This window comes from Ziziphus jujuba, chromosome 9 (genome assembly GCF_031755915.1).
Source record: "Ziziphus jujuba cultivar Dongzao chromosome 9, ASM3175591v1".
NCBI lineage: Eukaryota > Viridiplantae > Streptophyta > Magnoliopsida > Rosales > Rhamnaceae > Ziziphus > Ziziphus jujuba.
Genome location: NC_083387.1, coordinates 26,990,001 through 27,001,178, shown reverse-complemented (window position 1 = coordinate 27,001,178; position 11,178 = coordinate 26,990,001). Strand labels below are relative to the sequence as shown.

Below are 11,178 nucleotides of genomic sequence, written 5' to 3'. Positions count from 1 at the left end.
TAGCCTGATTCTTATGTAACAGAAATATATTACATTTCTGTGATTTAGTCCTTGTCCTGCTACAAAGTGTTAGATTTGTGTGACCACGAAGTTGTAAACTCTGTACAGGCATAAATATAGATATTATAAATAATAATAATAACAATAATAACAACAAAAAACATAAAGAATCCGATACCATGTGATTCATTGTTGTTGCAGCATTCATTGCCTTCTTGGTCAATCACAAAGATTCATGGGCCAAATTTGTTTTTCAAAATCAAGCTGGTACATGGATGGTAGAGTTTTTTTTCTGAGAGTGATTTATGTCAGGACCCGTCCAAAATTCCTCACCAAAACCTTAGATAAGCCCTAATCCCACAGAAACTCTACTGGATCCTCCAATGAAAAATCCGGCAGAACCTCCCCTAAGGGGTGGACTTACCACAAAATTTTTCTGCACGAAAAACACTTCTAGAAACATCCCCTTATTCCTCCCACCTTACTACAATTTGTTTCCACAAATTTACAGCTCTCCAAAATAATAACAGGGAATCAGTAAGCAATTAAACAAATATCTATCCAATCCGTATACAAAGTATTATACAAATAAATATGAAATTAATACAATGACAGATGAAGCAAAACAAGATGGAAAGGAAAAAGGGAGGAAATGCTTCTTGAATTTTCGACAAAGAACTGAGACGTCGGGCTCGCACCAGACGATCAAGGTCTCCCAACCTGGGCCTAGGGGAACGAAATTTAAAAATACAAGATGCTAATCATCTCAGTGAGTGACCCAATCTATAACACAATTATAATATTAATAGTATAACAATAAAAGAAACTTAATTAATCAATACCAAACAATTAAATAAATAATTATAATAAATATTTGCAATAATGTTTTCTCTCAAAACTCTCACAATTCACTCTGTTAGAAATGTTCTCCTTTTAAAAGATTTTCACAAAACCCAAAAAATTGTACCCCAAAAATCAAGGAATAATTAATTAAATAAATTATAAATAAAATACATTAAATTAAAGATCTAAAATATATAATAAGAAACAAGAATAATTTTAATAACAATTATTAAATTGTACACAAAATGTCATAAATAAAATAAGCAAAATCACAATAAAATTTACATAAAAAAATAATCAAGGAAATATCAAATTAAACGGAATGCAATAATTTAGAATGCACATAAATACAAATATTAATTTAGAACTCAATATATACATTGAAAACATTTTAAAAATTCAATAATTAAATTTAGAATAAAACATCACTAGATGAAATAAATAAAATCGTAAGTAAACTTGTATTAAAGAAATTTGGCATAAAACAAAAATAAACTCAGTATATAAATTATAAAATTTATTGTTTAAATCAATGGATTAATCAAGGGAACATTTTTAATAGATTTTAAACCTCAATTTAAAATAGATAAAAGAATACAGTAAAATTCATATTAAAATCTCAAAATCTAAATAAATAATATCAATATGGTAAATAAAATTCTAAAACACCAATTTAAAATAATTGATAAAAACATGAATAAATAGATTTTAGAAAATATTAGTTTGAAATAAGCAATAAAACAAAATTAAATATGTTTAATTTTAAATACGATTTTAAAGCATCTTGGTTTGAGATTCGTATTGAAAAAATAACTTAACACACCACACTATATACCAGTGATGCCCTATGATACCCAGCGTCCTGAGCACCATCTGGCAGGAGGTTAAAGAGAGAAACTTGCATAAGGTCGCTTCGGCGTCCCGACCATGGAGGGGGGTGGCTTATGGCCAATATCAAACTTGCATGTCTTCGGTCCGATGGCAACTCACGGGAGACATTATAACTTGTGCATTCATCCACATACACAGTATAGAACACTAGTACTATATAAGTGCGTTTAAAATAAATAACCATATTATTTTAAAAATATAATAATTTTTTCCAAAACTCACCGTGGGAATCATACCATTTTTCAAATTGACATGAATTCCATCAATTTCAAATCCATCAGTAAAATCAACAATAATTTAAAATAAATGTTCCTTCAATTCCTCAAACTTCAAAATATAATTAAATCACATGATAAACATAACAATTATAAAAGGAAATTGAAATCACAATTTCTTTTAATTCCCAAATATATTCTTGGCGCTCAAACATATATTAAAACAACATGTATTGGCAATATAATTTAGATGGAAATTCTCTTAATATCAAATACATAAAACATATTTTTCAAATATCTAATTATAAAATATTCCAATAACAAAATCCAATAATTATTAAATTAAACTTCAAATTCAAGAAAATTCTTAAAACCCAAGATATTTATAATACACAAATAATTTAATTTCCTTCAATTTTGGCATAAAATTTCAATTAGAAATTTACTAAACAATTAACACATGAAGTAAAATTTCCAAATATATAATCAACACAAAATATATACAATTTACCAACCCAAAATAATTTTGAAGGGGGGTCACTCACCTCGAACATGCAATCCAACCAAAATCCTCTATAGGATCAATTATACGGCTCACACGTGCTCCTAAAACAACAATATTACACAGGGTCAAATAAATTAATAATTTATTCGGATAAATAATATATGGTACCCATGGATTTAACACAAATGGTGTCCAAAATTCACAAATAAAGTATCAACGAAAAGCTAAGGGGACAAGGAATACGTTACCGATCTCTGTTGGACTTAATTTGATCGGCAGGGACCGGTAGAATGGATGAGAAGTTTTTGATCGAACTTCAGCTTGTCGTATCTCCCAAACGACAAGGAATTGAGCTGAATGGACCTCAAAATCGAGCTCTGGAGGTCCAAAATAGGTGGAAAGGAGTATCAATTTGGCCGGCTGGTGGCCGGATTATCGACGAAGCCACTCTTGCCGTCGCCCGCAACGAAGCCTGATCCAGCTGCATCCGGCAGCGGTTGGCCGCCATTTTCCGGCTACTGGCTGGAATCTTCCCCCTCTTCCTCCCCATCAGGCACATGTGGCTTCATATGATCGAAAAAAAAAGAGAAATGAGGTGAAGCCGAGAGGGAGAAGGAAGGACGAAGGAAGAAGAAGAAGAAGAAAAGAAAAGAAAAAGAAAAAGAAAGAAATTTTCGTGGGTGTTTCCCCACGTGAGGAAAAAAGAAAATTTCTTTTTTTTAAAAAAATAAATAAATAAATAAATAAATAAATAATATTAAGATAATATATTATTTAATATGGTTGACATGTGGCATCTCCTCATTGTGACACATGGCATCCCTTATTAAGTCACACGTGGCATACTGTTCACATATTTAAAAATAATAATAAAATAATATTGTATTTGAAAAACGTTACAGGTCCATAACTTTTCAACAAAATGTCCAAATAGGTGTACCGCTAGTCTACGGACTTGTATCGATGAGTAATTCACATTCGTACATGAGTCAAAGCTCATATCCCTAAAAATAAAAAGTCAACCCAACATCTTTGGACAATTTGGACCTTAACTTGTTTTGCTTATAAATTTCAAACCGTAGCTCCGTTTTCGACGTGCTACTAGTCTATGAACTCCTGCCAATGTGTACTTCGTAACGGGATCTCGGTCAATGTGAAATTCCACCAGAAGCAAAAAGTCAACATTTGACCCTTTCTCGGTCAATGATGATCAAACCTGGTCAACTTCGATCAAATTTGAGAAATTTTCGGTGTACTTTGGAACGGGGTGTTACAGCTTAGCCTTTGACTAGTATAGTCCAACAAAGTTCCATTTTTAGGTTAAAGCAGGAGTGCATTTTCAATTTCATTATCATCAAAGAATATGTTGAGCATATTGTGTTATATTGCTTCAATGCAGGGGTTTAGAAAAGATTTGTCTAGGTTTAATAAAGTGCTAAGACAGAAGAGGGCCAGCAATCAAACAATAGAACTCAACCGTGTCTCTTGGATATATCCAATTGAGGAAACAGGAACTGATCGATATTTCTTATCGAATACCGTGGGATGCATTACATATATTATGATTTTAATTGAGTACTTGTTTGTATTTTCCAAATGCAAGGGAGTGACTCAGCTTGATGTTGTGGCAGAAACATCTTCCCAACCAAACACCTCAAGCTCTAGTGCAATTAAGGAAGGAAGAACTTATTATCCAGATGTGAGATGGAATTGGAGAAAGGAAGCAATGGGATAGAAACTTATAACTATAATTGCTAAAAGAATTTGCATTTCACCGCATACAATTCTTCACGTTTCTCTTAACATACTCTACATTTCACCGGACACAGATAGATACTCTACTCTCAACCCAGGTACTCTGCTTTCACTGCTACAACTCTTCATGTTTCACTTAACATGCTTATCCTTTAAAACTAAAAAATAAAAATAAAACGAAAAAGAAAAACTTTATTATGTGTACAAGTATATAATCTATTGAACTTCTTCCTCAATCAAACATCTTCTTATGATATTTTATGTACATTTGGACATTTAAGCACAAGAATAGATTGACTACTATCTCGACAATATTTTAAATATTTTCTTTGTGTTACACATTTTTCCCAATATCATAACTTTATATGTTTTGTTTTTCAAAGTATACCCTTCGACCATTAGGTTTAATTGAAAACTATTAACAACATGGGCTGCAGATGAATTTCATAAAATCCAAGGGATTAAGCTGGAATTAGACTAAACTTTAGGGGCTGCTTTAAAGCCACAAATTTTTTTGAAAAATCTGAGGAAAAAAAAATATATATATCCCAAAATAAATTTAAAAAATCCAAAAAAAATTTGAAGCTTCATAAAAATTCGAAAAGTTTCAAAAGTCAACAAATTATGGAGGCTATAAAACTATTCAATAAGCTTAGTAAAAATTTTTTGAAACTCCACAAATACTTTTCGAAGTCTAAAAAATATTCTAGAGACTCATAAAAATTTTATTAGTCTAAAAAAATATTTTTCCAAAAAACATTCAAAGCATCATCCAAACTTTTTCATAACTCCCAAAAAAAAAAAAAAAAAAAAGATTGCAAAACTTCTCAAGTTTTTATGGAGCTTGTGGAAAACACATAAATTAGCATAGTAAACCATTGCATAGGCCCACTGAGGGGACTTCTAGCAAAAGAAATAAAAAGTAAATACCCTGTTGAGGGGACGGTTCAAGCACAAGTCCGAATCCTCTCACCTCCGCACTCAAAAAATAATAATAATAAAGGGAATTTGGCCCTTTGCCCTGTAGCAGGCCCTTAATGAAATATATCCTCTCCTCCTTTATTTTTTTTATTTTACCCTTTAATATCTATTATATCCTTTAAAAAAATTTAAAAGACATCCGTATCCTTATTTCATTTTACTTCATTCAATTTCCATGAAAAACCTTTATTTCACGACACCCCATACCACATTTTTAACTTTTCAACTAAAAAAAATAAAAACCCATTTTTTTCCCACTTTTTCATCCAATTATAATCTTGCTTTTTGATCCAAAATAAGCAGAACCCACTCGAGGCTTAGTTTCTTCCTCACAGAGCATCATCAGGTATTTTTTATTTTTATTTTTTGTTTATTCTTGCCGTGTGTATGTATATATATTGTGGAGTTGATATTTACATTAAATACTTGAAATTTTAAGAATATATGACATTTCTTGAGTACAATGTGATATGTTTAGGAGTGTGAATCGTTTTATTGGTGTTTGAAATTGGTTCAAAATTTGAAATTTTTGAAATTTATGTTAGATTAAGGTTTTTATATGGAAGTTATTATAATCTAAGTTTTAGGATATATTGACATTGGGTATTAGCAGGAAATAAAGGGAGGAAAAAAAGGGGACCGATTTGGCTTGAAACGGTGGCCGGAGGTGGGAGAAACGACTAGATCGGCATTTGGGTCCCAGACCCAGTTCAGGAGGGTTCGGGTAAACTCGGCTCGAGGTTAAAGGAGAAGCGAACGACATGTCGTTTGGTCGGCCGGCCGAGATGACACATCGTCCTATGAAGACGACACGGCATTCAAGAAAAACGATTTGTTATTTCTGTGACGTACGTAACGGACGACATGCCATTTTTGCTTATGTCATCGATGACATCAGCCATTTATTATTATTATTATTTTTTAGAGTTTTGGGGTTTAAAAGGAGAATAAAATATGGAGTTGATAAAAGTTTATAATTTGTTTAAAAAATATAATTATTTTTTGTTATTACCAAATCTTTAGACAAGCACAAGCTTAAAAATTAAAACTGATATAAATTAATTTTGGAAGTGATAAAAAAAGGTGGAATTGTTTGGATAAATAAATGTGTTTGATAAATTTTTAATGTTATTTATGTTGTTTCTACGTAGTTATATACATACATATATATACACTTTAAATGTAGATGAGAAATGAGCAGCATTGGCAATTTAACTTTAAATGGTTATTTTGTGTTGTTTAGAATTGTATAATGTATTCGTAATTTAGGGTTATGACTATTTATATATGCATACATAGTTGACTATGTGGTTAAAGGTAGATAACAAGTTATTGATGTTGTCAATTTACATTTAGAGGTTGTATTTTATAATGGCACCAAAAAGAAACTTGCAATCTCAATCGAAGAAGGGAGGTAAGAAGGTGAAAACTAAGAGACACGGTGGCAGCACATCAGCACCCGACTCTAAGTGTCGACGAACTTCTAGGCAGCAATCCAAAGCTGAGACAGAAAGCACTAAATGTCCAGGCCACGTTCCACGTTCCAAGTTCCTCTGTATTTAACAATCACGTAATAAGTAAATTAATTTTATATTTACACATTAGTAGAAATTGTATAGCTACATTAAGTTGATACAGCTGGTATTATTAAAAATAAAATAGGAAATGGGAGGAATTCAATTCAATATGATGACATTATGTCAGTCATATACCAATATTAATAGATTTGCAATCAGATATGGATCAAAAAATGACATCATGATCCAGAAGTTAAAGACACTAAATCGCCTATATGGTTTGTGACTCTGAGTGCTCAAATGCTAAAGAGTATACATTAAAGAACATAATTTTTGGCTATTCAGCTACTTCAAGAATATAAAGGAAGCCATCTCAGACCTATGAGGGGCAGCAAGAACATACCAAGATAACACAAATAATTACGATAGAGATATACCTTGGCAACATATTTGGTATCATCTCTCCTTCTGTTCACCTTAACCTGAAATCATACAAGAAGGGGGAATAATTTAATGGCACTCATTCATTGGGAACATGCCATAACACGGTTTTGCAACTTCATCTAAAGACAATCAAAACTTAAATTAAAGCTAAAAGATGTGCTATCAAAACATGGTAAGATTAATACATCCTATTTGTTTGTTGAGTTGAAAACTTTAATAAACAAGCAAAATTAAGCATCCAGACAAAATCAGTAAATAGTTGTTTTTATATGACAAGGAGCTATGGAGTTGCTATGACACTTAGTCTTATAGTTGTTGCATATGTATTAGGCTATAGATGGCATAGTATATTACCTGTGTATCATGCTCAACACAATGTGCATTTGTCAATAGTTTCTCATCCCCAATCATAAATGCACTGTAATAAGGAAAATACAATTATCTCCATTTAAGAAAGAAGAAGAATTCCAATTTTTTTAGGGGAAAAGATAATAGGAGAAGATTTTCAAACCTTGCCTGCCAGAACTTGTATATTCTCTTTGTTTTTGCCAAGGAAGAGAATAGTCAGGTGCAATAAACTTAAAATTATTTAAGAAACAAAGTGGTTGGATGTAATAGATTGTGCAAATATTTTTGCATTTAAAAGATAGAATTCATGATCACTGAACTCCAAACAGAAAATATCTGTGTTCAATGCTCATGAATCCTACCACTAAAAAATTAAATACAAGAGTTTACTTTACCTTTACACAGCATTAAGAAAAGCTGCACCTTGAAGATTTCCTGGTTCAACCTAAAATTGAGAACAAAGCACCTAAAACTATCAAAATAAGGTTAAAGGTAGAATTCTTTGATATCATCTTTTCTTCACTATGAAAAAAAAAAAGGGGTAGAAGATCACTTTTATTTTTGATACGGTACCTTCCAATTCAAACATTGCCTTTCATTTTTATTATTTTCTCATAATAAACCATCTTAAAACACTTGCTACTTCCTACCTCGTCTATGGCACCACAAAATAGCTTGAGCTTGACTAAATTATCTTCATATTTTGCATTAAAAAGAGCAAATTCCAAACTAATACTTCACTTCCACACAATATTATCCGACCTAAACAAACAAGAAATTGAATTCTTAACCAAAAAAAAAAAACAAATGCTGAACTTTTCAATACCTTCAAATCATACTGCAACTCTTTCTTGTCCTTCCTTTGCATTCCAAATTTATAACCTGCTGGTTGAGTTTTTCCTGTATCAACACTGCCTTTGTAGCTTTCTGCATACGAATAAGACCTTCCATCCTTTGATTAATGGTTGGCTTGGAACAAAAAGGGAAAAAAAAAAACATAAAAAGGAAGAGAGGAAAAGAAAAAAGAAAAGAAGAAACAAAAAAAAAAAAAAGACGTAACATCTTTTGATGAAGGAGAAGAGAAGAAGTGAGGAAAAGCCAAAAGAAAAGAATAAAAAAAAAAAAGGGTTTTTACAGGGGAAAAACATTGTAAAGAGATGGTGGGAAAGAAAGGAAAAAAATAAAAAAGACAGGGTTTTGATAGGGAAAAAAAATTGCAGAGATGTGGTGGAAAAGAAAGGAAATAAAAAAAGAAAAAGAAAAGGAAGTGAGCAAAAGACAAAAGAAGGGAAGGAAAAAAAAAAAAGAAAAAGAAAAGCTGGGTTTTGACAGCCGAAAGAAAATTGCAGAGAGGTGATGGAAAAAAAAAAAAGAACATGAGCAAAAGACAAAAGCAAGGAAGAAAAAACAAACAAAAAACCAAAAAAGAAGTAAAACGTCTCGATAAAGGAGAAGATAAGAGCAAGTTTGCATAAGTATACTTTGTAGGAGTTTTTGGAAGACTGAAGAAGTTTTCGAGAAATAAAGAAAAAACAAACAAAAAAAGGTTTAATTTGGACATAAAGGTATTTTAGGATTTTTAAAAAATGAGAGGATAAAATAAAAAAGATGAAGGAGGAAGGGGTATATTTCGTTAAGGGCCAGTGGGCCAAATTCCCTTAATAATAAATAAATGGGCCCAAATAAAAAATAGGCCCAAATGGGTTCATTCTAGAAGCAGACTGACCCACAATCAAGCCCAATTTTATTGGGTCAAGCTCTTTTTTGGGCACAAGGGCCAAGCTTAACTGGACTACAAATCTTTAGTACCAAAGTGGGCTTTTTTATTATTTTAAATAAAATCTATAAAATAATTTATTGTTTTGTTCAATTTATTGCATCAGGTTAGGGGTGGTAATTTGGGCCATGATACGGCAACACAATTTGAAAATAACACAAAATAAATAGGTTTGAGTTTATCATAAATGGATTCAGATCAATCAGTTTAACATGCTTATTAATCGGGTCATTTTTCAATTGACCAGTTTAACTAGAAATTAACCTGTTATAACCCATTTATTAAACATGTCAGTTTCAACCCAACATAATTATATACCTATTACAACCTATTTAAATTTAATTTTAAATTATAATTTTACCCATAATATATTATTTAATAAATAAATAATATTTTAAATTAAAAAACTTTATAAATGTAATTTTTTATAAAAGCACATGTATTGAGATTTATGTATTGTAAATTAAGATTTGCAAATATAATTTGAAGGTATATTACTATGAAATTTAAATATTGTATCTTAATTTTTTAATACTTCAATTATTTTCATGTTGTTTTTTTAATTATTATTTTTAGATCATTTTCAAATAGGGAGCTTGATTTTCAAGCTAGCAGAATAGATATACTAATAAACAAGTTCATTTTCAATAAATAGGTTAATTTTGGATTAATAGGTGTATTTTTAATAATTTTCAATCCGGGTACTGGTTCTGATACCATCTATGACAGCCTAGCCCAGACCACCTGCATGCAGATATTGTCCTCTTTGGGCCTGGGAAATCTTCTTACAACCCAGCCCTTAAGGGTTTAAAACGCGTCTGCAAGGTAGAGGTATCCACATGCTTATAAGTCATGTTTCGTTCCCCTTTCCAACCGATGTGGGATCTCACAGAACACGCAGTAGATGCTGATAGATCTCCTTCTCATCCTAATTTCAAGCCGCAGGTATGCCTAGCTTTTCATTCGAAACTGTGCCCTTTTTTGTTTTTTTTTTTTTTTTTTAAAGTTTCCTTCAAAGTCTTTGAATGGAATTTTCTATTTAGTGGCTCCGCTAGCTCATACTTTGAATGGAAACTATCATTATTTTTTCCTCTCAAAAGGGGAAAAGAAAAAAAAATTTCAAAATTTGTATTTTAATATGGGAATATTGTAATTAATCTTCAAAAAATATGTAAACAAAAAAATTGCATTTAGGCAAAAAAGAAAAAAAAGAACAAATTTTTTTTATTCATTTATCGTACATAGGCATGTTCTGAGCACAGACTTTACCTTGGTAGTTTTCCCCAATTTGAAGTCTATGACTGTTTACAACAAGAAGCTCATGTTCCCAAATTACAATATAATTAATAGATCTTTTCCACTAAAGCTGCCAAGCCTTTCTCTTCTTTCCCTTGAAACTCTCTAAAGCATGGCATTTAACGCTCTTGAAGGTTTGGGTTTAGCCAAGCCCATAACCACTATGATTACGATGATGATGCAGAAGAAACCTGTGGTTTTATACCACTATCCAGACAAAGCTTTTGCAGTTTTAGCAGCTCACCTCTTCTTCTTTGCTACTTGTCTTCTGGTGATGTTCTTCCGCAACACCGTCTGCAACCCCATCGCTTCCAATCAGCTCCCTCTAGCCATAATCAGCAATATTTACCTTCTAGACTTCGTGGATCCGTCTGGGTTTGTTCAGGAAATCTCTTCCAAGGTCAGCAGAGTGGTGGTTTTGGATCACTACAAGACCGCAGTGGATTGCGGTGAGAATTCTTGTTCAGTTGGTGAGAATGTGGAAAGGGTTATTGATATCCGGAGGAGTGGAGCTACTATTGTTTTTGATTATTTCGAGGAAAGAGCTGGTAGTGGTCTAAAAGATTTGAATGTTGTTTCGATGCGGGTTTGATCTTTGAATCCATC

At 31.8% G+C, this 11,178-nt stretch overlaps 2 protein-coding genes across 2 annotated transcripts; one reads left to right on the top strand and one right to left on the bottom strand.

The window, feature by feature from the left end:
* Window positions 1-6,512: 6,512 nt before the first annotated feature.
* Window positions 6,513-7,928, bottom strand: LOC132805385 (protease Do-like 2, chloroplastic). The gene is made up of 3 exons (XM_060820172.1): window positions 7,506-7,928; window positions 7,145-7,189; window positions 6,513-6,743 (listed from the first exon to the last, which is right to left on the bottom strand). The coding sequence occupies exons 1-3, from the start codon at window positions 7,560-7,562 to the stop codon at window positions 6,588-6,590; spliced, it is 258 nt and encodes an 85-aa protein (XP_060676155.1). The 5' UTR covers window positions 7,563-7,928; the 3' UTR covers window positions 6,513-6,587.
* Window positions 7,929-10,684: 2,756 nt separating this feature from the next.
* Window positions 10,685-11,164, top strand: LOC132799433 (uncharacterized). The gene has a single exon (XM_060811255.1). It carries the CDS (start codon window positions 10,685-10,687, stop codon window positions 11,162-11,164), a length of 480 nt encoding a protein of 159 aa, XP_060667238.1.
* The last annotated feature ends 14 nt before the right edge of the window (window positions 11,165-11,178 follow it).

What these genes read in the sequence shown, in the direction of transcription:
- LOC132799433 (XM_060811255.1), top strand. Translation starts at nt 10,685, where the DNA reads ATGGCATTTAACGCTCTTGAAGGTTTGGGTTTAGCCAAGCCCATAACC.
- LOC132805385 (XM_060820172.1), bottom strand. Translation starts at nt 7,562, where the DNA reads ATGATTGGGGATGAGAAACTATTGACAAATGCACATTGTGTTGAGCAT. An exon ending in GTGTTGAGCATGATACACAG is followed by an intron (nt 7,190 to 7,505) that starts GTAATATACTAT and finishes GTATGATTTCAG; the next exon opens with GTTAAGGTGAACAGAAGGAG. An exon ending in ATACCAAATATGTTGCCAAG is followed by an intron (nt 6,744 to 7,144) that starts GTATATCTCTAT and finishes TGTTAAATACAG; the next exon opens with AGGAACTTGGAACGTGGAAC.